This window comes from Catharus ustulatus, chromosome 5 (genome assembly GCF_009819885.2).
Source record: "Catharus ustulatus isolate bCatUst1 chromosome 5, bCatUst1.pri.v2, whole genome shotgun sequence".
Taxonomy (NCBI): domain Eukaryota; kingdom Metazoa; phylum Chordata; class Aves; order Passeriformes; family Turdidae; genus Catharus; species Catharus ustulatus.
The window spans coordinates 62,542,232-62,568,897 of record NC_046225.1 but is presented as its reverse complement, the minus strand read 5'-3'; the positions used below and the strand labels follow the sequence as shown (position 1 = coordinate 62,568,897).

General features: G+C 42.5%; 1 protein-coding gene across 1 annotated transcript in view; it reads right to left on the bottom strand.

Moving 5' to 3' along the window:
• Positions 1-22,073, bottom strand: part of SLC2A9 (solute carrier family 2 member 9) — an 81,745-nt gene extending 59,672 nt beyond the window's left edge. Inside the window, exons 1-5 of the mRNA XM_033061082.1 lie at positions 21,996-22,073; positions 18,332-18,430; positions 13,276-13,436; positions 8,096-8,220; positions 6,824-6,969 (exon numbers count right to left, since the gene is read on the bottom strand). Of these exons, the coding sequence (XP_032916973.1) occupies positions 6,824-6,969; positions 8,096-8,220; positions 13,276-13,436; positions 18,332-18,430; positions 21,996-22,073 (609 nt within the window). The remainder of the gene's footprint in view (positions 1-6,823; positions 6,970-8,095; positions 8,221-13,275; positions 13,437-18,331; positions 18,431-21,995) is intronic.
• Between the last annotated feature and the right edge of the window lie 4,593 nt (positions 22,074-26,666).

The following is a 26,666-nucleotide window of genomic DNA, read 5'->3' as shown; positions in this document are numbered from 1 at the left end:
ACCTTTTGCAAGCCTGGCTCAATAGCAGAATGGTTTCCAGGAGTACTATGGGACCACCTCCTCAAACTCTTGTTCTAAACTTAGAAAAATCCTGATCAAAAACCCTCACAACTGGGAACCAGAGCTGATGAGAAAAACTCCTGTGTTATTCCAAGTCCTACACTAACCTTTGCTCTTAAGAACTCATAAAGAGCTAGCAATTTATATAATAATATAGACTCCACAAAGCTGTATGTTTCTACAAATACAAACAGCTCCACCATCATCCAGGTCATTAATGAAGATACTGAACAGGACTGGAACTCTGGGCACACCACTAATTACTGGCTTCACAGCTAGACTTTGCTTCAGTTCACTGTATTTTAGAATATAACTAGGCGGAGTGAAGATGATATAGGATTTTTTATTCTACATAGCCAGATGTTTGACATTATTACAAACAGGACATTTTAGGATTTCAAGTGATCCTGGAAAATGCTGACCTGGTGGAGGCATTTGTCCTACTCTAATGGAAAGTACAAATACCTTGTTATATTTGTAGACAGAATAAGGAATCAGCTGCTTAAATTTCCAACACTCTCCATGAAGCTGCCAGAATTCACCTGTCTCTTATTGCCACAAGAGCTCTCGGTTCTATACTCTGAAATTCTCACTTGTATTTTAAAGAAGAATATCTTTAACTATAGTCACCATCATGACTCAAGGAGAAGATAAACATACAGAACAAAGGAGCTCACAGAAAAATATTAAGAAAATGGTTAATTCATACTTTGTGTTATCATGCTAATGTGTCAGATTCACTTCAAGAGCATCTCCAAAAGACCATTTTGCTGCTGGTGTCCACCTGCAGGCTCCAGGTCCCTAGAATGATTTGGATTTGCTTTCTCTACTCATCTATAATTTCTGCTTTAGACCGTTTTTAAGGAATCCTTGAATCTGAGTCAAGAGTCTTAGAAAGAAGGATCAGTAAAAAAAAAAAAAAGAAAAGAAAAACGAAGGAGAAATCACTCTGAAAATGAAGCTTTGACAAGTAAAATCAAAGCTTATTTTCAGAACAGCCTTCAACTGCACAGGCTGTACAACCTATTCCATCACTGTCTATTTTTTGAGCAAGTGAAGGAGTACTTTTAAAAGACCTTAGCAAAGCAAAATGAAAAATTCCTATATAAACTTTCCTAAATACATAGTTATCTATCACATCAAATACATAATTTTTAAGACATCTGGTAAAGAAAATTAGAGTTTTACACAGCATCAACAGAAGTTTTTAGTTTCTTCACAACTATTCCTCAGCAAGGTTCACTTGTGTAAAAAACAGCCATGAAAGGGACTCATCACAGAGATGGTTCCTTACTAGGCATATAGTACAGTGTCCATGGAGTTCATTGGTCCTTTTCCAGATTTAACTCAATTTGCAGCAAAAATTTATATTGATATTTATATCACTAGCAGAATTTCTTTGCTAAAATAATGAATTGTGGGGAGTACTGGCCAGTGTCATCATGTGTCACAAACCTATTTCCAGCTAAACATCTCTTTAAAAACAGGTATTCTCTAGCCAAATATGCATTAAAGCTGCTAAAAATCCTCACAAAAGTGTAATTAGACTAATTCATGCATCTTACCTGACAAAGACAATATCCAGTTAATAAAGTCTGTAACTTAAACCATCTACACAAGAGATTTGCAATAAATTCAAATCCTTTTAAAGAAATATTGAGAAGTGTCTACAAAAGCAGCATTACAGAAAAACATAATTTCACAATAAATTCTAAACCTTCTCTGGTGCACTTTGTTTCTGGTGCACTCAAGCTTTGAGTGTTTCCCCAGCATGGAGTTACCCATAGGAGCTGTTTAACCCTGATTTTTCTCAAGGAGCCACTTCCCAAATCTGATCATTGCTGCTCACTCCTGTACCTTGTACTGCTTGATGACACTCTTTTCTAAACCAAGAATGACCAAACCTACCATACTAGCAACATTCAAGAGACGGATAAATCAGGAATTTGAATTTTTTTCTGTTTAGTCTAGTGTTTTGGTTTCTTTTCTTTTTTCCCCCCCTTGAAAAGTAACACAGCAATAGGATTCCTGTTCCCCTGGTGAGTTTTAGGAGCCAAGCCAAGCAGAGTTTTCAGGATAACATACTATCCATTAGGGAACAATGCAACCATGTAGTTGGACAAGCTCCTGGGTGCTTGGAGTTTAGGGCTCCTGAAGTAAACAAAACATACCAAAAAATTCTATTTGTCCATTGGTGTACAGCTGCTCAGTCAGAGAAGCAGCCAGAGCTGGCAGCCACGGGGCCAGCTCCAGGGAAAAGAACTGTAGCTTGGCAAAGCCTGGCACACCAGGCACAGGGAAAGGTGCTCCAAGCAGAGGTCTGAGGAGAGCATGGAAAAGGCAGCTGTTTCAGCTTTACCTGTCCTGAATAAATATACACACTGGGAAACATTTTTTCTCTCTCATATTGATACACCGATGAAAGAGATACTGAAGCTCAATGTCTATTGAAAATAAGAACACTATGACTACTGCAAATGTATTCAGAAACTAAATCCTCTAAAATCCAAGGAAAGATTAAAGCCCACCTTCATTAAACAAAATGAAGCTTTAGAATAGACAGTCTGACAGTTTACAATGTTTAGAAGATATTACCATGGTAAGGAAAACCTGTGGAGCAGGACATTCCATGCAGGAGGAACTAGATGAGTTAGCTAGAGAGATATTTAAATTTTCATAGAATATGCCAGAATCAGGCCAGACAATATTCCCCCAAGACAGTAAGCGTAAATTTGAACTTTCAAAACTGAAGTTGACAGTGTACTGGCCTTTGCTTTGCAGGAGCAATCTGTCAGGAAAAATAGGCTGGATGATTCAATTGCAGAATCACAGAAACAGAGAGAATGGAAATACCTGAAGGGCAGTGTTTGAAGAAGTGACAGGTCTAAGATAGTTTGTCCTTATCTTATTATGTTTTTTTTCTTCAGTCAGATATATGGAAAGCTGCACATGTTGTACAACCAAAAATGGCCTGAATTAAATAACCATGTAGCCAGTAGCAATAATTCAGGGCCTGCACCAAGCTGGCATCTGCAGGTGCCATGGCTTCCTGAAGAATTAAGGACTCTGGCTTACAGAACACAAGATGCCAGCACGTGAAAATGAGCATTCATCTCTCAGCAGCTGGGTGCTGGGGAGAGGCAGGTCACAGCACATGAAGTCATTGTGCTCTGTACTCTGATCAGCCTGCTTTTCCATGGTGGAATTTCCCAAACCTCAGTGGAGACATTGCAGATAGGTTTTCTCCTAGGTTATGACTTACAAGAATCAGAATCTTTGACAAAAAGCATTTCTGTGATTTGTTGGATGGGAGGTAATTAGGACTGTGGAAAAAAGCAAGATTATCAAGTCCTCTGCAGCAGAGGACTGTTGTCACAGCTGCAGCTTTTTCCTTCAAATAATCACTCTTGGTAAGCTTTGCATACTGAAGAAACACATTCTAAAATTAGTAATTTTGGAGACAAAAAAATAAAATTCAATATATTCAGAATAAAAAAATTGTATTTATGTGTTACAGTCTATCAGATTGCAAATTTTTTGTTGCATTTGCTGTTTTAGACTATAATTTTAAAATTGAACATAGTCTTATTTGTCTAGTTCATGTCAATATGGCAGGACACAGATTAAAAATTAAATGCATTTCTGCAATACTTCAGAAAAATGTTTCCAGAAAAACACAAAAATATGATATGATATGATATGATATGATTAATATAGTATAATATAATATAATATAATATAATATAATATAATATAATATAATATAATATAATATAATATAATATAATATATAAAAATTATTCTATTTTTTAATGTTATGTTTCATCTGGTTAGCTGTATAATCTTGTTCTCCTGGGTTCAAATTTAAACCAAGAATTATTTGAGAGAAGGACTTGCAGGGTGAGAAAGAGATTAAAGAGCTTGTGTACTAGAGGAGGTGAAGTTTAACCTGAAACACAAAGATCACAAGTGATGGGGGGAGGAGAGAGGAAGCACACTGTAGAAAGTGGTGAAAAAAAATAAAAGAAACAGAAAGGTACTAAGGAATAAATAACAGTTGATCAAAAGAATCATGAGGACAAGTTGACAGAACTGGCATGAAGAGGTATTAGAAGGAAGTGAGAAGATTGCCAATCCTCAGCATTTCCAGTAGAAAGCTTGGGGAACCTGAAGGAAGAGGAAACAGCCATCCAGCCTTAAGGCAGTACCCAGGCAGAGCTGAGCACTGCCCCTCAGACTGCACCCGGGGCTGCCCACGTGCCTCCTGCTGCACCTCCACCTTGACCAACAAAAGATTTATAAAAAGTCAACTTAGGGCTGCTTAACCTACTTGATACAAAAGGCAGCAAGGACTTTTGAATTGCCTCAAGTAATACTCAGTGCTTTAGAGTTATTTTTATCACAATGTCACATTTAAGAGATACTTTTGCATTTGATAACAGAGGAAATCATCACTTAGGTTGTTCATAAATGCTTGTTAACACTATGCCACACAGCCAACATAAACACATTCCTTTTCTGTGGAGAGACTTCATAGAACCACTGAAGGCAACAACCTCATATAATCCACATAAATGCATCAAGCTCCCATTTGAAATTTAAATTTTCTGCTCAAGCTACTTCAGCCAGGAGTCTGTTCCAAACGTCACTCTGATGAATCTCAGCATGCAATTATTCACACAATATTTATAAAAATCATTCTTGTAGCCACATTGTCTTTGAGGTTAAGCCACTCTATTGCCTCTTTCTCATGTTAGCGGGGTGCAGTCAGTTCCTCTCCTTTCCCTCTGTTCGTTTGACCACACAGCAATGTTGTTGTTACCTCCTCTTACCTCACCCATGCTGACAGCCCTTCTCATGCCCATCCCTTTTCCAAAGAGTCTCTTCCAGCAACACACTCATCTCTGTTTTTGTCCCTCCTTTCTTCAAAACCATCACTGCTTAGATACTATGGTTAATAACCTCTTAGATATTTGCTCAATTTACAAATAATAGACACGACAGATCTCAGCAGAAAACTTATGAAACCATGATGAGAAGACAAGTATTTGTAACTAGTATTATTCACAACAAATTCTGATAAGAAAAAAACAACTACCATACAACAAAATAAAAGCTACCTCCCACTGAAGGAGTTTCAATGGGACCCCCACAAACCTAGGGAAAAAAAATCCTGGCTTAACTGAAACCAAGAGAAATTAAACAAAAACCTGCCCACATACTCAACTAGAATTTTCAAGTTGCCTCAAATAAATTGGCTGGAAATATTGCAATTCACATAATCCAGACCTTTGCTTCTTTTACACACTGATGTTACTGTCTTGAAAAAACTAATTCTACAGATAAAGCATATTTCTTCTTACATTAATTAATGTCTATCTTTAATGGTGAAATATTAATTAACTTCACCCTAAAGCAGGTTGTAGAAGCAGAAACACTACCTCCATAACTTGGTAGCAGCAAGAATGGTGAAGAAAGGAAGGCAAGAAGAGAAATAAAACCATCAAGAATGAGCTGAAATCAAGGAATAAAATTTCACCTTTGAAAGTATATGCATGTTTCAAAAAGAGAAATTTAAAAAATCTCCTGCTACATAAGGGCCGGCACACACTAAGCAATCAAATTGGCCTCTTGAAATTTCATACACTCATTTGTAATAGACTTGTTTCCAAGGCAAGAGAAGGACATCTGTAGAAGCCACACAATAAAAGACATTTTAAGTTCTTTCCTAAAATCTGTTTCTTTGGACAGGTAGGGGAAAAATCCATCCTTCAATAAAGGGTAAATTGAATCAAATCATTAGCCTTCAGCAGAGCTGAACAGAATAAATGGACAGAATAAGAAAGCTGGTCAGGCAAAAATATAAGCGTCAGGGAGGATGGTATCAGGTATTTTCAAAGAGGTTGCCTTAGAATGGACAGAGAAGGACAAGATCCTCTCACTTTCCAACATCTTACTACTTTTTCTGGTTGTCAGAAGGGATTCTGTGTTCAAGTTCCAATGTGAGAGGATTGTTGCAGACCTTTCCTCCACACTTGCTTTGAAGATTAATTTCTGAATGGAAAGTACCTGATCAGATCAGATGTCCAGTGTGGTTCCTCCCAACCTTACCCATTGTGTGATTCTGTATTTCCAACTACCAGCCTGAACGAAACCTGAATTCATTTATTCAGAGTAATGATGACATCCAGTGGCCACCAAGTTAATCTCAGCCTATGACAGCAAGACAACCTCTTATCTGAATAGGCACTCTTTCCATAAAGGTGTGTGTTAACTGTGCTCTTCCACCACTTAGTCTAAAAGCAGGACAAGTAAGGACTGCACTGAAAGGAATGATAAAATCACTAAGCAAGAGTCTTCCTATTCAGGTTCTCATAATTACTCTATCCAGGGTTTTTCAGCTCTATCTCACATTGGAAAATTAGAGATCAAAAATATAAAAACTCTTAAGCATTTCCAGTGCCCAAAGAAACTGGAAGCCAGCAAAAGTAGATGTACATGGAGAAATGGGGAGAAGGAGAATGGCATATGGACACACGAGCCACTCAAGCTGTTGAAACTGCTGGCCACATCTACCAAATTTGGTCATGCTATTAGTACATGCTTTTGGAAAACATGGAGGAAACTGCTTTTAAAAGTGCTTCAGAATGTAAAAGAAATATTTCTGTTATCCACTTCTGTAAAGAACCCAGTCAAAATATGAAAATATGACATTTAGAGCATGCTTGTGTTCTTTGATAGAAAAGGTCTGTTAAATACTTACTTGCCCAAATATTTCTGGCAGCCCCAAAACTTGACCAGTGAAAACACCAATACAAATGAAAATCGCTGTGACCTGACCCAATGAACCACGAATTTCCTTAGGAGAAATTTCACTCAAATACATGGGGAGGGCACTTAAGGAAATGCCTACAAAGGAAGAACAAAACCCATATATTAAGTCATAGCATTTTTATTATGCCAGGTATGCAACAAATTTCTATTGAAAGGAGCCTGAGTGATAATATGCTCACAAGGGTGGCATAAAAATAAGCAAGGAATAGAATTATATCTATCCATTCATAACATGAATTATTTTCCCTGCATGTCTAATTACTCTCACACCATTTAATAACTATGGGATTGATTATCTGTTACAGATCTACAGTGATGTGCGTAGGCTTCTTTTTGATGTGGAGCACCAAAGGTTACTCAGAGATGAGAATCTCCAAGAGAACAGATTTTATGTTTTAAATTTGCTCATCCAAAGCAAGCAAAATCATGTTAACACTGGTGCAGGTAAGGGAAAGAATGGCCAGTGCATCAGTCAGACAGAGCAGATATTGTCAGATGTAGTTTTACTGTAAACAGTATTAGCACATGTTCCTCTCAATGCAAACTTATAGCTGCAACGAACTTTTTACAGTAGGTGTAAAATAAAAGTAGGAATGCTGCTTAAAGCCAGGAACAGAACAAGCCAATGCATGATCCCAGTCAGTACAATGGCAATGTTTGCACAGCTCCAGAAGTTTGGTTGCTTGATGGTAATCTGATTTCAAAATTTGCAGAAACCTTTCCTTCTATCTGCAAGATTATTCTGGTGCTGCAGTGCCTCCACGATTTACTTTCAAACTGGGAGGACCGTACTGATAGGAGCAATTGATGAGGTACCAAACCTTCCCTAGTCCTGCAGGTGTCAGCATGGGATCAAACAACTTCTAAACACAGCGAAAAGCAATGTTGATTACAGAATACACTCTCCTAGTCAAGGGATTTTCATGGCACGGAAACAAATACATTCTGCCACGGCTGGAAGAGGAAAGGTGGGGAAACAACCAGCATTGTTAGCAGTGGAGAGCATCCATTCCAGTGTCTCCTCCAGACATCAGATCCTCCAGCTCTTTGTGCCATTTTGTCGCAGTGAAATCAGTGCGGCTACAGCACACAGTGTGGCTGGAGCACCTCTTTGGTGTAAAGCAAATTCTAACTGGGGAAGAGGGGGAAGGGTGTGCATGGCACAAGCATTTCAGACATGCAGAGTGTGACCAAGGCTTACCTGCGTCGACACCCATGATGATGCGGCCCAGGATGAGCATTTCAAAGGACCCTGCCAGCAAGGACAGGGACATCAACAACGCAGCTGCCACTGCAAACACGTTATTGAGCACCAGTGTGCATTTCCTAAAAGGCAAAGATGGTTTAGGTAGAAACCAGCATCACACCAGTTAGATCTAGCTGTACTAGAAGCACACTAAGCTATTATTCTTAAATATCTGTAAATAAAAAGTGCCTAACAAACTAACAAACACTGCCTCTTAGATGTGTAGAGCTCTGAAAAACAGCACTATACCCATATGGATACAGTTTCCTACCTATGCCACAGTTTAAAAGAAAACAGCCACAATTTAAAAGAAAACATATCATAGATAACTAAAGAGCTGCACTTCATAACCACAGCAAGGAGACAATTTATGCATCCTAAAAATCCTAGTACCAGGCCTGAGGCTCTGTGCATGAATATAAATAAGCACACTGTGGATAGATGTCTGTATGGAGAACCCAAAGAATATCCTTCAAATAGCAATAAGCTGATATAACTACAGGCACTTTAATGTTACATACAGTTTTTGACTCTTCAAGAACTTCCCAACTATGACATCATCTAGGTCATTAAAATTAATCCTTAAATTCTCTATATTAATACCATGCATTGAGGAAAATTACTTCCTATTTGTAGCGTTAGAAAAACCATTTGGGCTCAAACAAGTAACAGAAATCAACCCTTTTCTAAAAATTGTTGGAATTAACCAGGTTTACATATTTCTTCCCCTCCTTTAAAATTATTTCATTCTATAACAGTCAAATAAAACATTAGTTTTGGTTGGTTTTTTTTCTCTTTATGGCAAATTATTACTTTCTTTAAAAGTATAAACAAAATCACAAAAACGTATTTTAAATTTTTCAAAACATCTAAATTTCTCATTTACCAACAGCTTAATTCCTTTTAGTTTTCATCTTTCAGAACTGTCTGCTCAAGTTTGAGGGATCAATTAAAAAGGAGTGACCAGGAAGGCTGCCTTGCCCTTTCCTTTCTAGAGCAAGTGACAAACTGTCCCACCAGTTCCAATTTCTTTCAATGTGTAAGTATCAACTGGGAATTTCACACCCATTGACAAAGTCACCCAACTTCTCTCGACAGATGTGTACCTTTTGGAAAGGAAATATTTTAAACATTTACATTTTTAATTACTCTTCCTGCTTTCTGGTGAGTTTTGAACACTGAATGAACAACATGGCTTGAATATTGAGAAATGATATACAAATAATTTAAAGTCTATACAATATAACCATGAGGGTGATGACTGTATTATTTAGAATCGATTTTCAGATGAGTGTGCCTTCTGAGATGGCTGAAATGATACAAATAATGACAAAAATAGAAAGAAAATACTCATTCTGGTCAAACAAGTCTTATACAGTTATCTGAAGATATCACTTTTTTCTCCTTCAATTTAAATAAAAGCTATAAAATACACATTTTTTGAGAAAAAGTTGGCCAGCAAACCCTTATACTGTGCAGCTGTGAAGAGAAGAGCACAGCCTAACTAGGCAGGATAGAAGCAAAGACTTTGGTAGGCTGAAAAGGAAATGAAGACAATAAGACACTCTTTTTAGGGGGTAATTATGGAAAGCAGTGTCTGTAGCAAGGTTTTGGGAGTGCTGGGGCTGCAGGAGTGGCCTCTGTGGAGAGGTGGAGCGAGGGTGTAACAAGGTCAGGGGAGGAGAGGATGATGCAGACCTGAGCAGGGACATCCCCAGAGGGACTGTGGTCCATGGGCACCCATGCTGGAGCACAGGAGGAGTGAGGAGCAAGGAGTGGCACAGAGGAATTGCTGCACACTGACCCCAGCCCCCTGCACTGTCCTTTCTGTCACTGAAGGCACTGGGCGTGACCTCTGGCTGCGGTACCAAGGAGAAGGAGAGTGTGTGGTGATGCTCAGCCTAGTATGCCTCCCTAGAAGTGACCTAAACAATCCCTTGAGCCTACTGGTCTGGGTGCTCAGGATAAACGAAAGCAGACCCTCTTCTTTAGAAGAGGAGAATTTAAATTACAAAGTGTCAAAGCCACATCTGAATTTGGGAATTATGTTTATGTGGATGAAGGCTCCCTTTCAAAAAATTACATGTCTCTTGAAGTAAATAGGGCCTGGGAATCCAGTAATTTGCAATTTATGTTTTTAACCTTACAGCAATATGATTCAAAAGTGTACTTTTAAAGTCATACATTATTTCTGACTGGAGCTTTTAATCCCCCTTAGCTCATTATTCTGTGTCAGTGTAAATGGAGCTCAGCTTCATCATACACACAACCCTCCAACCTACACTTGAGCAATTTAACAGCAAAGTATTTTATTGTTCTGCCAACATTTCACTATGTGCTCCTCAATTACCATAATGACGTGTCAGTCTGGGCTCCTAGACCAGACAAACACACTGCAGAGTGAACAGCAAACTCAAGAGCCTCTCTTTGCTGAGCAGCCTTTATTCACACAGCCCCTTCCCATCTCTGCTCCAGCACCCACTATATCTGAAACAGAGCTGCTCTCATGGCTTAATGGAGATAAACATCATAAACAGGGGCAGAGTCTGCAGTGTAAAGGGCTACCCTGGAAACCTGACCAGCTCCAGTAGAAATGGTGTATCTAGGACAGAGATCAGCCACCATTTTCACAAACCTGCACACAAAGCTGTTCTACTCTTCACAAAAAATTCTAGTCTTCTGTGAACCCATTTTTACTTCCCTTTATTTTAATAAAGACTCAGCAATATTCTGAGAATTAATCACTCTGAGTCAGGCAAAGTTTCATATTTCTAACAAGTATGTTAAAGCCAAATGTATGATTTGGCAGAAGAAATTGAAAATGTAAAAAAAAAAACAAAAGGTAACCATAGAAAATATTTAAAAATTGAAAATCAAGTGCTGGAGTTACAAAATAAATTCATGAAGAATGAGTAACAACTGAGAATACTGATTTGCTATAAGCATGAAATGAAAGAACCTGAAAATATACTCTTCGATATAAAAATGACATATGGACAAGTTAGAAGAATGAAAAATAGACCTAGGAAAGTACAGTAGTTTCACGAATACAAGCCGCATGGATTATAAGCCGCACCCCCGGTGCCTCGACAATGTTGCTGTCTTTGTCAATAGATAAGCCGCACCCCGAATATTAGCCGCACTTTCGTTCGTCGCGAGAATCCGTGCGCAGCTTTCACAAATTGGTCAATTAGTAACAGGATCGCGGCATAGTGGGGTTTACTGGCTCGGGGCGGGGCCAGGCAGGCTCGGCCTGCTCATGGTTGCCGACGGGGCCGCGTGGCCCAGCTCAGCGCCACGGCTCGGCGGGGCTGGCCGGGTGGTGCTGCTGCCGCCGCCGGGCTCGCTGGCCCCCCTCTCCCGTCAGCACTGCCCCGCTGCCGCGTTCGCTCGCCCGGTTGGCAGGGCTGCCACCGCCGCCGCCGCTGGGCTCGCCGCTCGCCCCGCGCCGCGTTCGCTCGCCCCGCGCCGCATTCGCTCGCGCCGCGCCGCGTTCGCTCGCGCCGCTTTCGCTCGCGCCGCTTTCGCTCGCGCCGTGTTCGTTCGCGCCGCGCCTCGCTCGCCCCGCGCCGCGTTCGCTCGCGCCGCTTTCGCTCGCGCCGCGCCTCGCTCGCGCCGCACCTCGCTCGCGCCGCGTTCGCTCGCGCCGCGTTCGCTCGCGCCGCGCCTCGCTCGCCCCGCGCCGCGCCGCGCTCGCCCCGCGCCGCGTTCGCTCGCGCCGCTTTCGCTCGCGCCGCGTTCACTCGCACCGCGTTCGCCCGCGCCTCGCTCGCCCCGCTGCCGCGTTCGCTCGCCCCGCCGGCGGGGCTGCCGCCGCCGCCGCCAGGCTCGCCGGCCGCCCCCTCCTGTCTGCACCGCCGCCGCGTTTCCTCGCCCTGACCGGCACTGCAGGCCCCCGCACCGCCGGGCTCCCCCACGCTGCTGGCCCCGATTCTGCTGGGCTTCCCCCGCTGCCAGGCAGCCCCACCCGCCGGCCTTCCTGCTTCTGCCATGCTCCCCTGCACTGCTAGCCCCAGTTCTCCCGGGCTCCCCCGCCCTGCTGGCCTGGGCTCTGCCGCCCCCCGGCCCCGCCCTGCTGGCTCAGGCTCTGCCGCCCGCCCCCCACACTGCTGGCCCCGCCTCTGCCAGGCTTTCCCACCTCAGCCGGGGCCGGCCGGGCTCCAGCTTGGCTTGGGGCTGCCGCGGGCTCTCACTTCCGTGTTGGCAGCTTTTAGAATTTTGTTAATGTATTAGCCGCCCCGGAATATTGGCCGCACTTCCGGGTTTCCACCAAAATTTTGGTCAAATTGGTGCGGCTTGTATTCGTGAAATTACTGTACAATCTAATAGAAATAGTGAAAATGTAAAACAGGAAAGTAAGAACACTGGAGGTTTACACTTATATTTAAACCTCCATGGTGATGTTCTCCTGTGATTTAACTGACCAAAAGATATCAAAAATATTGAATTTACAATTAAGAAAAATCCAAATAAGTTGTTATAATGAATGCTATAATGGTGGGGATTTTTCATGCCCTTCTAAATATAGCTAAATTTAAAATTACCTTTAAAATTTTGAAAGACTGTATGACACTAAATTTGAAAGACTGTATGACACTAAATTTTGACAGAAATAACTAGTTAGTACCTGCAGCAAAAATTGCAAACACACACCAACACAAACATTCCAAAATATTCTCATATTCTCTATGGTTAAGGCTTGGCTAAATACTTCTTGGGGAAGGCCATACATGAACTTCATCCTAGTCTAGTTCTTCAAACTGTATTTTAAGTTGACACAAGGGTTGAAAAAAGAGTAAATTTTTATCGCCACATGACAACAAATGCAGTTAAGGAACAAATGAGATATGTTGATAGCTTTGTTTACAGTAAGACACTCAGTAGACACATGAAACAAAGTTCTGCTAGTCCTTTGTGAAATAATTTCTGTTTTATGGTATTTTCCTTTGGCACAATTGACAAGTCACACTCCTCAACATGTCAACCCATTCAGAGCAAATGGTTTCCGTGACTCAAATGAAGCACAGGAAGTTAAAGATTTTTTTGTTACTGCTTTGTTTTGTTTTCCTTTTTAATAAAAGTAAAACCTTCTAGAGAGACTAAGTGAGAAACTATTTTAAAAAAGGCAAACTTACCTTCCAAAGAATTTCACAATTGGGGTAACAATAATGGCACCCACAAGGCCTCCGATGGCAAAAATAGAAACAGTTATGGACCAGAGGAGTGTCAGCGTGCCTTCATCCACTGAGAAGCCATATCTCCTCTCCCAAGTTTCATTGTAAAACTTCTTGATGTACTGAAAGAAAATACATCATAAAAATAGGTGCGAAAAATAAAAAATGAAAAACCAACAAAAAACCACACACTTTAGGAATACAATTGAGAAAAACAGAATTAAAAACCAGAAACCCCCAGGAGCTTTCTTGCAGGAATCTCTCTTGTTCTTCTATCACCCTCCTCCGAAAAATGTGGCCTCATTTATAGATACAACTGCAATCAAACTGAATCAGTCCAAGCATACACGCATAGAACTACAAGGCAGTACCAAACCAGGTGGGGGAAAACCCCACAGGCAGATAAGAATGTCCAGGATGAGATCACTCTTTAGTCTTTAACATACCAAAGTTCACACTCTTCCACTTTCCTCACATGAGCACAACTACAGGTTTTTGAAGGATGCCTTCTTAGAACTTCCCTGATGTTTAATTAGACTAAGTTCTGCATCTTTTTAAAAGGTAAAGAAATCATAGCTACAGGACAGCATTTTAACAGCCTATGTATTGCCTACAGAGACATCACCTATTTACTTTCTACTTAGTCAAGTTTCTTTGTTTTTATGCTGCTCCCATTTCAAAACCAAGGAAATGCCACCGTGGTGCCTGATGCTCTGGCCAGGATACAGCACCAGGAAGTTGCAGTCAGTACAGCAGAAGGGCACAACATACTTGGGAAAAGCTCTCAAGCTCTACAGTATCAAAAGTTTAATCCTGGCACTTCTTCACAGTTTCTTCTCTGATTTTCTTGAGAATGTAACAGCTCCTAAATTATCCTGGGACAGGACTCAACATAATAAGTCACCATCTTCTCCTTGCTCAAACAAGGGACTTCAAACTTTACCTGAAGTCTGGCCTTGGACACATGAAATATTCTCTTTGAGAGTTTTTAGTTTGAATCATCACCTCTCCATCTATAAAATATCTAAGGAAGGTGAAGGTAAAATATACAATTTCCTGTCTTCCATCTATCAAATTTCTAGTAAACTTCTTGTACCCTGAATTAAAAGGAGAACAGGGTTATTTCTCCCATTCTATTGTAAATGTTTCTAAGCATACAGGGAAAAAACTATATAAAAATAATTTAAAGAAAATTTTAAAAAATAAAAATAAAATTAAAAATAAAATCAAAAATAAAAATAAAAATAAATATAAAAATAAAAATAAAAATAAAAAGTCAATTTGGTGCTTGAATAATTTAGAAGTCTCACAGTAAGATTCCAAATGAATCTGCCATTAAATCAAGTACTAACATCTTTGTTTTTTAATGCAAATATTCAGATTATATTTAGATCCAGACATCTTGTCTATTTGAAATTAATTTCTGATAGTAATGAATACTAAGAGAAAACACTTTTAGAACACTATTAGCATTTCTTGTTAATGATAATGGCTAAAAATAGTATGTCAATTACTCTTCTCTTGTGCTATGACTAATTTTATCAGCATAGCAAATATTCAAGAAAAGAAAGTTCAAACTAAAACACTCACTAATAACAGATAGATGAATGTTCTGACATGTGCTAGCACCTCTCTCTGGACTCCCACTGCCAATAAATATGAAGCTACAACCTGCACAGAGGTTTTCAGAAGATGCACATGAAACAAAACAAACCAAGTGGACAAATCCACTGGAATTGAATCCACTGAATTCTGTGTAAAAGCTCCTTTGGGATTTTGATCAGAACTCGCAATAATACTAAAGGAATAAACCTGTATACAAAATTTTAGCCCCTAAACAAAACCTACAAAAATGGTGGCTGACTGATATCAGTATCTTCTCTTCCCAGCTGCCTCAGTTCATTGTGATAGTAGTGCTGGGATGAGAAAGAGAAGAGGAATATAAGCAATATATAAAATTTTATATATACGAATCAAATGGATATATTTTAAAAACAAGAGAGATAATTTCCTTGTCTCACCCATGGTTACAGAGGTCATTCAAACACAGTGACAAGTACTGAGGCAGCTGTCACAGCAGGCTGCATGTTTGTGCCACAGGACCTCAGAGCTGCAGCCTCCTGCAGGACGAGGGCAAGGGCTGCGAAGCAGAAAGTCGTGGGGACTTTGCTTCCCTCACAGAGCACAAAGCACATCATTGTTTCACAGGCATTGCCCACAATCAGTCCACGAAGTGAACTGCAGAAATTCGGCTCAGAAAAAGACAGCTTCATCTTGTATTCAATTAAATCTTTTGTCTTCCTACTGCCAAGTGCTCCCATATGTTTTTAATAAATTCTGGTAAGTCTTTGAACAAGCCCATGGAAACTTGTAATTCTGGGTTTCACAGGGAATCATACCTGTGATGGGCCATGCTCTTTCCCACAAAACTACAGGGAACTGAGTGGGAAGCAATCTTAACTCTGAACAAAGTATGTGCAGCTTATTTTCCCCCTTGCAACCATCAGGAAGTTGGACTAAGTCTGCCTCATGAGATGACCTGAAGTAAAGCCCACCAGTGAGAACTGTAGGAGAATTCCCCTGTGATTTGACAAGCTGGCACAATTTGTGACACTGCAAGAAAATGGACACAAGAATTTACAAATAGTTCTTCAACACATCAGTCTTAAATTAACTTCCTTCACTCGTCAGCTCCTACTGACATCCTGCTGACATGCTCAGTTCAAGAATCCTAGAAACATCCTGTGATTTAGTCAACTGTCATTATCATGCCTTTTCCCCCTACTTTTCAAAGGATTATACAGCCCTTCTCTAAGGACTTCAGCATCAAGAGGAATTTTACTGAAGTAAACAGGTGCAGAAGATACCCAGCATCCTACAAAGAGGACAATCTGACAATGTTGGCTGTAAGCTGCATGAGACCTCAAGAAGCTATTGATCCTACCAAGTTAATAAATGAAACTCAGCTTACAACTTGTAGGAATTACTGCATTCCCAGTAAACCTCTTACAAGGCTGCTTTCATGTACAGCTACAAGATACTCTGCTTTGGTGTTTCTCAGTCATCTCATATCAGTATTCCCAAAGGATCATCTTGCAGCAGACTGATTTGGTAACACACAGGTGAAAACAGAGGGGGCAAAGGTTCCTTTTCTTGCGCTGCAAGAAGCACAGCTTTGATGTGGCTCACTGTTCCCCACCATGGCTATGACCTCAGCCTGTGCTCTTCCCCTCGACCTGGTCACTGCAGCTCCGAGGACAGGGACAGGAAAGGGGTCTGTTGTAGGCAAATGAATGACACACATTAATCCTGGAGCTAGAGAGAGGGCCAGAGGACAGAGTGGTATTTTATTCTTGAGCTACACCTCTTCTTTGTCATTAGGATTCCTTAGCCCTAGCTGACGAATGGTTTAACATGAAGAAGAGAGATATGAAGTTCTCAATGTACCTCTGAAACCAAGGGAGACTTCCTGCATTCCTGTAATGGTATGACCAAAGCCATCAGTATAGTGCCCAGTTTTAGCCCAAAAGCCACACTAAAGACTTCAAGCAAAACCAGACAACCCTGGAAGTGTTATTAAGTACAAAACCTGGAATTTAGCATTTGTCACAGGGTTGCATCATCAACCTTCCTGCCCATATCACTGTAATCTATTGCATGGTTCAGAGAACTTTGTGAGTGCTGCCAAGGAACTCATCCCATCATCCTTTCTTTCCCTTACTCCTGCAGAAAGTGACAGGAAAGCTCTGACTACCAGGACAGCCCATTTTTAATATGGTACTTAAAAGTTTAGAAATCGTTCTCACTGCTCTGTTTACAGCCCCAAGGCAGTGCAGGAAGGATTTTTCCATCAGGACAATCAATACCACTGCTCACAGAATTTCAGATTCTTGCTGATTTTTTCTAAGCTATGTTTATCCTCTGATGGCTGCAAGGTGATGCTTGAACATGTCATGCTAACATCCAATTTATCCAGCCTTGAGTTACCAGGAATTCAAAGAAAACTCCCAGAAGTTATGAAGTGAACAATTAAAAATTTCTATAAGCTGAGTCTCTTCCTACTCCTTTGACTCAACTGTTCACCAAATAAAATCCACATATGAAATATAAATTTTGAAAAATGTTCCTTTCATTGTTTGCATAAATAGTGCATCCAGCTTTAACATGAAAAAACTGTTTAGGTGGAAATCTAGCCACATATTTTAATAGGAGGTTTTCATAAAAGAAGGAGCTTAGCTTTGGAAAGGAACTGTTTTGAGATGGAATTTCCACAGTTAATTCCAAATATTTACTAGCTACTTTTCAAAATAATGTTGCTTGAAACTTCACTGAATTTCTTCCTGCTGCGCTTGACTGAATTGAGGGTCTCTAGACAACCAGTGTAAAAACAAAATGTTCAGATTTCCATTTGTAATAACTGATGCTTTAATGAAATCCCTACAAATTTTGTACACTGATTTCACAGTGCTCTATTCATCAAATCTATCCCACATGTTGCAGCCAATAGGTGGTCAACCCAGAAGCTTAAAATTCAGAACCAAACAAGGCATCACGAAAGCTCAGAAGAGGAGGCCCATTATTTAAGAGGAAATCAGAAGATTATTTATAATATCAGTACTATGGGAATGAAATGTTGTGCAACCCTCTAGAATTGAATGATGTGAACAGAAGTTGCTGAACATGTGCGTGCAGCTACTGAATACTCACCAGTCAGATATTAAAAATAGTTTATCGCATAAAAGTGTGCAAGAAGATTCAGGATTAGCTTGGATCTGAGAGAATGAGAAGCAAACCATGTGCACTCATTCATGTCCACAGCAGCATTTAGCTCTCTGAATTCATGTGGATAACCCATGGGAAGCAGAAAGAAAGTTTTGGGCAAAGGAACGTTACTATATGAGATTTAATCCCCTTCTAGAATGTAATCAGGAGTACAAAGGCAGGATGCTGAGGAGTACAATAGTTGGACAAGGCTGCCCTCTACTGATATTAAATTCCAGTTTAGTCCGTCACTTACCACTGCGGGAGCGTTCACCACCGACAGATTGTAACCATAAAGAAAAGACGACCCAAAAGCACCAGTTAAGGAGGCTAGGATAAGACTTCCAGACCAATTCTGAAAAACAAAGAAAATAGGCAGTCATTTTTAATACACTCAATGTACCTCAGGTTTTAAACTCTCCTTAGTATTTTGCAAGCTCCTGCAGGCAGATGTCCTTGCTGCAGAATAACAGCCTGAAACACTGTCCCTTGCTCAATCTGTCACATTTGAAGTGACAGCATGTCACTTAACATCTACGGAGGCATAAGTGAACATTTGAACTTCTTTCAACCTCGTGCAGTTCTGTTGCAAGCATTCTACCAGCTCCCACTCCAAAAAGTAAAATGCTGGGGAAGCATAATCTCAGCAGAGATTGTTGACAGTATATCAGTGACACACTGAAGTAAGGTATAGCATATATATGGTACAACAGGTCTGTGGGTAGATCTGACTTGGATGAAAACTCATGAGATGGTGTGTCCCCCCACCATAAGGATTAATGAAATTGTGATCAAAAATATTAAAATTATGCCTACAAGCTAGGTTTTGTCATCTGAATGCAAGTTTCCAACATTATCTTGTTGCCACACACACTCTTCAGTGCCCTTTTTCCCAGTGGCACACCTGTACTTCCCCTCCTCAGGTCTCCTCTCCTCATCCTCCTCATTCTCTTTTTAGCCTAACTCTACAATTTCTGCTGCCACATCAGTAAATGTTGAATAAAAGGTGGAACTGCTTTGATTTGAGAGATTTTACATTCCTTTGTAGCTTCCCCAGTATTGCTTTCTGCCCCTCACTTTTCCTGCAGGATTACAGAACGCAGCAGAAGAGCCCGTTCCCAGCCATTCCCAAGAGACACTGAAGTCAGTGTTTTGGTGACTGGTCAATTGCAAATGCCATTGTGTAGATAATGAAAGATAACTCTGAATGTGTTAAAATGGATGCATTTTTAATGTGTTTATAATTTTAAAAACAACTATGAAAGGAACATAGAATTTCAGGCACAGTTCACTGCTATTTATGCCCAGCCTCCTCACTCACTGAAGCCTCAATCCTTTCAAAAGCAGTAAGATCTGGTTAAGCAGGCCTAAGAAACTCAGCTGCAGTTATATCACCCACCACACCACAACAGGTTAATGAGTGAATACATTCTGTCAACTGCACAGAGCTGTGCGCTGGCTTTGGAAAATGCAGGTCCTGAGCCTGAAGGAGGTTTGTGCAGGTGGCTCATGGCATAGCTGCAGTGACAGTGGACTGGAACAAGCTCCACCAGCCTTGCAGGCACAGCAGGGAAGGTGAACACACCAGGGCTGTTGGCATATGCCAGAGCTCCTGTGCCGCACTGTTGGCATGGACTCTGCCGCCTGTGGAGAGGGGATGAGACACCCAGGTGCCAGGGTGAGGAGCAGTGTTCAACCCAGCACAAGGGGGGTCTGCCATGCTCATAGCTGCCAGCAATGAGCGTTCAAAATGCACCCTGTAGGATGGCTGAGTGTTTTTAACTTCTTCCACATGATGTGGGAACCTTTTAAGAGATTACACAGTTCATTAACCAGCCTGTTTTTGGTCAGGTCAGGAGGAAATGTGCAGGGGGCAAAAAGCCTTGTGTAAGAAATATATCCTGCTGAGATCATTACATAAGCCAAACACAATTTGTTATTATTAGTCAGCTCCTTAAAATGAGCCTGCCACACACACACAGACTTGGCACCATTACCTTGTTAACAAAATGTAGAAATTTGACATAAGGATTTATTTAACTTCTGATGATAACACCTCGTATTAGGTGCTTATTATCTCTCTGCTATGCACAAGCATTCCTGCACTTAGAAGAAATTGCTACTACTCTGAATGAATGATGCTGGAGAAAATAGTTCTGGTGGTCTACCAGGCTGCTCCCAAAGGGTTCACAAACAATAAGCACGAGTTCCCAAGTTATGCAGTAATCTTGATGAAATATTTCTAAAGGGCTCTACTGCAACAGTATTAGACATATCAGAAAATCCTTCAAGTGAAATTATTTGGAACATATAGCCTAATAGTCATTAAAAGAGCCAATGAATGCACAAAACTTTCAGTACAGGTAAATTATTTGCACGTGAAGCTAAGCGGAAGATAATGCAGGGCAAATCATAGAAGTGCTTAGAAAACCTCACACTGTAATAACTGGGTTTAGAAACGTATTCAGTACTACTAAGTTTCTAAGTATATAGGCTGCTGCAAAAAAACCTCAGGCTCGCTCAGTTTGGAGGTTTTGGAACTCGGAGCACGAACTTCAACTTCTCCATGACCTGTCTCCTTGTTCAGTATTTTAAATATTTGCTCAGGTTTCAGCAATACCAGATAAAGACAAAAGCAAAATGAAGCAAGAATGCAAAAAAAAAAAAAAAAAATCAAAAATCAAACTGTTGCTCAAAAAAAAATTTACCCTGTGGCAACATTAATAAAAGGAAAGGAAAGATAAACACAACCCATAGTGTCTTTTAAAATGTCCAGGAAACAAGAAGGCAACCACGCCTCCTCCATAGGTGCTCCTTGGCTTCACGGTCGTGCGTGTGCTCACGCGTCGCTGCTGCCAGCCCGGGGGCAGGAGCGTGTGACCGTCACCACAGCAATGAGAGCTCAGCCAGGAAAGCTGCATGTCAGCTCACAGAAACACCTGCGGATACCCGAGGACTGCTTACTAGTGAAAGCCCATATTTTTGGTCTAATCACAGATCCCAGGGCATTGTGGTCTGTGTCTGTAGATGCTTTTCATAATTCCAGTTCTTGTTCAATATGCAGTGAAGTATTTGTGTTGGCTACCATGAGTCTCAAATTGTATTTTTTTTTTCATTTACTACATGACAGTTTGCATTTCAGTTTTCTAAACACAGTTTAGAGTATTGTACTTTGGTTAGTTACGGCCCCCTCCTCAAACAAAAATGAAACACAGTTGTTAGTGGTAAACACTGCACACATGAATAAGGAAGTTAAATCTTTTGGAACAGATATTGCTGATCGACACCGGAAGGCTGGACTCTGGAGTGCCATACTGGGGATACCTCACTCGGACCCAGGTCCCGCGGACCCGGCGCGCTCCGGCAGCCCTGCCCTCGGGGCTGCGGGCGATGAATGGAAACCTCCATCCCTCTCTGCCTGGCCCTGCCCTTGCCCTGAGTGCCTGCCAGCACGGGTGGTCCTGGGGAGCAGCGAGGGAGCAGCAGCAGCCCCCTCGCCTTGCTCCGCTCTCGCCGGCCAGCGCTTCACCCGCGGCGGCGGCGGCTGCGCTCCCCGGCGGGCGCCCCGCGCTCACCCCCGCCCATCCTCCGGGTCCCGGCTCGGCCGCTGCGATGCTTTTAGCTCACCCACCACCGGCCTGCCCTGCACCGGTGCCAACAACTTTCCGAGCAGGGAAGGGTTGTGCAACCTGAGCTCCGCCTGGGAACACAGGGGCTGCTACTCCGGCTCCCGCAGCCTCCGCGCACCACCCTCCCCACCACGGCAGAGACGATCGGAATCGCCCCCTCTCCCGTTAATCCTCCCTGAGACGTGGGCAGCGCAGGCCGAGCTTCCCCACCCGCCCCGCCGGGCTCGCTCCCGCTCCGCGGTAAGGGCTGAGGCGTTCCCGCAGCACGGAAAGCCGCCCCGCGTTACTTACGCCCCGGCGGGTGCGGCCGCCGCGCTCCGCTCCGCGCTGCACCAGCGTGTGCGCCTCGGGCTCCGCCGCTCCGGCCATGCCGCCTCCGCACGCGCGCAACGGCCGCGCATCGCCGGGGCAGCGCGGGGCAGCGCGGGGGCGGGCGGGGGGCGGCGGCCGTGTGCCTGCCCCTGTCACTGCCCTGTCACTGCCCCTGTCACTGTGCCTGCCCCTGTCACTGCCCCTGTCACTGCCCCTGTCACTGTGCCTGCCCCTGTCACTGCCCTGTCACTGTGCTTGCCCCTGTCACTGCCCTGTCACTGCCCCTGTCACTGTCACTGCCCTGTAGCTGTACCTGCCCCAGCCACTGCTCTGCCCCTGTCACTGCCCTGTCACTGCCCCTGTCACTGTGCCTGCCCCTGTCACTGTGCCTGCCCCTGTCACTGCCCCTGTCACTGCCCTGTCGTTGTACCTGCCCCAGCCACTGCCCTGCCCCTGTCTCTGCCCCTGTCACTGCCCCTGTCACTGCCCCTGACACTGCCCCTGTCACTGCCCCTGTCACTGTGCCTGCCCCTGTCACTGCTCTGTCGCTGTGCCTGCTCCTGTCACTGCCCCCGTCACTGCCCCTGTCACTGTGCCTGCCCCTGCCCCTGTCACTACCCCTGCCCCTGTCACTGCCCCTACCCCTGTCACTACCCCTGTCACTGTGCCTGCCCCTGCCCCTGTCACTGCCCTGTCGCTGTGCCTGCCCCTGTCACTGCCCCTGCTACTGCGCCTACCCCTCTCACTGCCCTGTCCCTGCCTCTGTCACTGCCCTATCCCTACCCCTGTCACTCCCCCTGCCCCTGTTACTGCCCCTGTCCCTGCCCCTGTCACTCCCCCTGCCCCTGTCCCTGCCCCTGTCACTCCCCCTGTCCCTGTCCCTGCCCCTGTCACTGCCCTGTCCCTGTCTCCCGGGAGGGGACAGAGCCGGTGCCCGGGCTGCGGACAGGACTGGAGCGATGGGGAGCACAAGCTCGGTTCTGTGCGTGCTCACACATAACTTGGGAGAATGTGCCCGCCCGCCGCCGTGCTGGGGCTGCCCACGGGCCCTGTCCCGCGCTGGGATTTACCCAGCAGGGCAGGTAGGGCAGGGGAATGTCGCGACTCGGTGTCCATCGCGGCCCCACCGCCGAGTGGCACTGGGGCTGGGGGACCACGGCTTGAAGGGGCCCCTGCCGCGGTCCCGGCTGGACACCTGGGCAGCCTTTCGGGGACCAAAACTCTAGACTGAGGCGGGGAAGAATTTGTTGCCGAGGCTGGAAAGTGAAGGTACCTCAAGACTTGTAGCCAATCAAGGTGTTAAAGATGTTTCACAGCCTTAGGAGGTTTAGATCTGACATGCCACACTACTGCTGTGTTAAGGATGGGAATTAGACATGCCACCTGGGGAAGATAAAAGCTTTCAGCTATTATATTTGAAGGTACATACTTGCAATCATGGAATTTTGAACTGCTAAGAGTTAAATGACACCTTCTAGGTGGCAATGATGGGTATTAAGTGCATCTGGGAATTGTCCCCAAGTGACTGTAGCAGGTATCAGTGTAAATCTGAGCTGTTTTCGTTTCAGATACGTTACATACCCCAGAACTAGCTTACAGCTCTCAAAGACTTAGTAAGTAATGCCACTGAGCAATGGAGGCTGGAAAGCAGTTTGGAGTGTCATTGGTTCAGATCAAGATGACCAGTGTTTGAACAGGAAGCCAGACGCTACTCATTAATGTGTACAGTTATTGTACATGTTAATAGAAGATCTGGACAACATTATAATATCTGAATTGTTGTGAGCAGTAGAAGAGTCAAGTTAGGAGAATCAAACCCCTGGAATATATATGCCGTATTTGAGATGAATCAGACACCTGTGTTTCGTTTTGTTTCATGTTAAATAGCAGTGCAAATTCTTCTGTTCATACTCAAATCAAATACCACGGCTACATGTGATTAATATGTACATAATTTCTCACCTTAGCACAAAATTTTTTACCCTTTCCAATCACTATTGGTTAGTTACAGAAATGAAACCTATGCTACCCAAAAAAAAAAGAAAGGTAACTATTGATAAAGATTCAAAATACTTATTTCATAATAATTTTCTTCTTCCCGTCTCCAAATAGCAAACAAATGCCTTAACAGAAGATTTGATGAATTCACTCACCACTTTTTTCTTCACTGCATTATTTTCTTTTGTCATGCCGTTGCTTTGCTGCTTGTTCTCCATTCTGTTTCCTTGTTAAATAATCGCTGAGAAGGAAAAGAGGGAAAATTGTGCTACTGTTCAGGAGAGAAAAAAGATACAGGCTCTTTAGTAGACATGCTGTCACTATTACAGGAGGAACATCAGACCCACAGCAACTACAAAAGAAGTTTAGTCAGTCAGGTGGAACTACATTACTATGGCTGAGTTCCAGCCAGGGCATTTGGATTAATTGTTGGTGTGATTCTAATGATTATTAGACCTTATACTAGCTAGGTCATTGCGCATTTGCAAAGGAGGAGTCCATTTATTTACTGTTCTGTCAAGCAAATTCTTGGCTGTACATCACCATATGTACCTAAATAATGTTAAAGGGCATTTTAGTCTTAATTTATTGAGAAACTAAACTTGTTTCTGGTGTTTCAGAGAGGATCTGATGCTATTATTTACATGCTGCTTCATTGCATGATCTTGGGCAGTCCACCAGTTTGTTCAGTTAAGTTGGAACATGGATTACTGTGTTATTCTGCTTCAACATCTTGAGATGACAGTGCCTTTCAAGATTTTTGCCTATGTGGCCATTATGGTAATGATGGATCCAGTCCTGAATACAAGTTGTCTTCCAGACAGGAGTCTACAAGATAGTGAGCTATGAGAGGGGGGAAGTTTGGTGAAGCAGCACGCTGGATTGTTAAGGCCATCACACTTACAAGAGGTTTTTAGGATGAAATCATTTCTGTGAGACATTGGCAGTACTGGGGCCATTATATCAGATGGTTCCAAGCAATCAGTCTGAGCTTTTGAGTAAGAGAAACCAGAGATATAACAACATCCTAGAAGCACTAAAGCCAAGAAAATTTACCTTCTTCCCTCTCTACCTAACAGTGCAATCAATACTAACAACCTGCAAACAACCTCCTTTTCCTCTGCTTCAAGGGGCCTTAGGACAATTCCTAAAAAATTGTTCTTCAAAAAGAGCTTTCATGGAAATGTATTTCACTTTATAGAAGAGAGGCTTAGTCTCATCAAGCAGATCTCCTGTCCCATGCCACATTCAACAAGTATATGAAAAATAATGTCATGACCTGCTCACTGAAGCTCCCACATCCCATACAGATTTCATATATGGATAATGCAGATAATTAAATTAATGAAGGTTCTGACAGAGCACAAACAAAGCATCATCAAACTGGAATTTAAAGGCTGGCAAGATAAAGACTATTTGGGTCATAGCACTGAGACAGAAATGGCAGTCAGAAACAATCTGCTAAGAATCTAAGGAGACATAACCTCACAACCAAGCCACAAGCAGGGGTAGCTTCTGTCTGCCTTCCCTCACTGAACTTATTTTTATGAGGCTGAATTTATTTCAGAACCTCTTTAAAACATTTTAAGATATTTCTGTTGTGTCTGGAAAGTTTAATTGCTAGCAATGCACCATCAGCATAACTGTTAAGATTGAGCTATCCTTCCTATATTTCAGGTAACGTTTAAGATATCAACTTGTCTATAGCAAAAGGAATTTTACCATATCCAGAACAGACATTCTAGTTGATGCAAAAAAAAAGAAATCTGGACTGGGGATGGAGTAGAAATCCCTGAAATCCTGCATGGATTTGTCAATGTTATTTTTCCATCTTATTGACTCGTGTGCAAGGAGGAGAGACATGATTTCAGCAAACAGAAACCTGATCTTCAGATTGCAGAGTGCAACAAAATTTAAGGAAGTGATGATCCACTTAGGGGAATGAAAAGCTCATATTTGCTCTGATGCTGTTGTTTACAACTTACTGAAAAAATTTAATTGATAATGTGGAACAATAAAGTTGCTGAAGTTGTCAATCCAAATATATTAATTCATTATTTTTTAATTTGTCACAGCAGATTAGATTTTTCTGCTCCATAACTTGTACAGTTAGTCAGGAGGTGACTCACAAATCAGGAAGGGCTCATTTACGTCAGGCCAGGGTACATCTTCCATTTCAGCTACAGTTTGCTTATCTGCTCATCCAACAGTTTGTTTAGCAATGTATGGGTTGAGTTCACTGGTAGGAGACGGAATCCAACGGAGTCCTATGAATTGTTAGCCTTGGCAAGAAAGGCTCAGCAGTTCACAAAAAAGGAACATTATGACTGGCACAGCAAACTGACTTGGGAGAGGTATGAATAAACCTACTGTAATCCAGGTTTAATTTTGAACTTCTGTTGAACATTCAACTTTCATTTACTGACTGCAAGTCAGGAGAAAGAAAAGCTGTTGGAAAGCTGTCGTGTTCAGAAAAAGCAGATAGGCAAAGGGAGTAGTTCAGGTGAACTAAGATTCCAAACAGCCATATTTGCTAAGTAAGATGATGAAATCACCAAGGAGATGACCACCTCAGAAAAGCTAGTTAAAGGACACAGATGTTAAAAAGCCCAACAAAACCAAGCCAGACTAAGAAGTGTATAAAACCTGGAC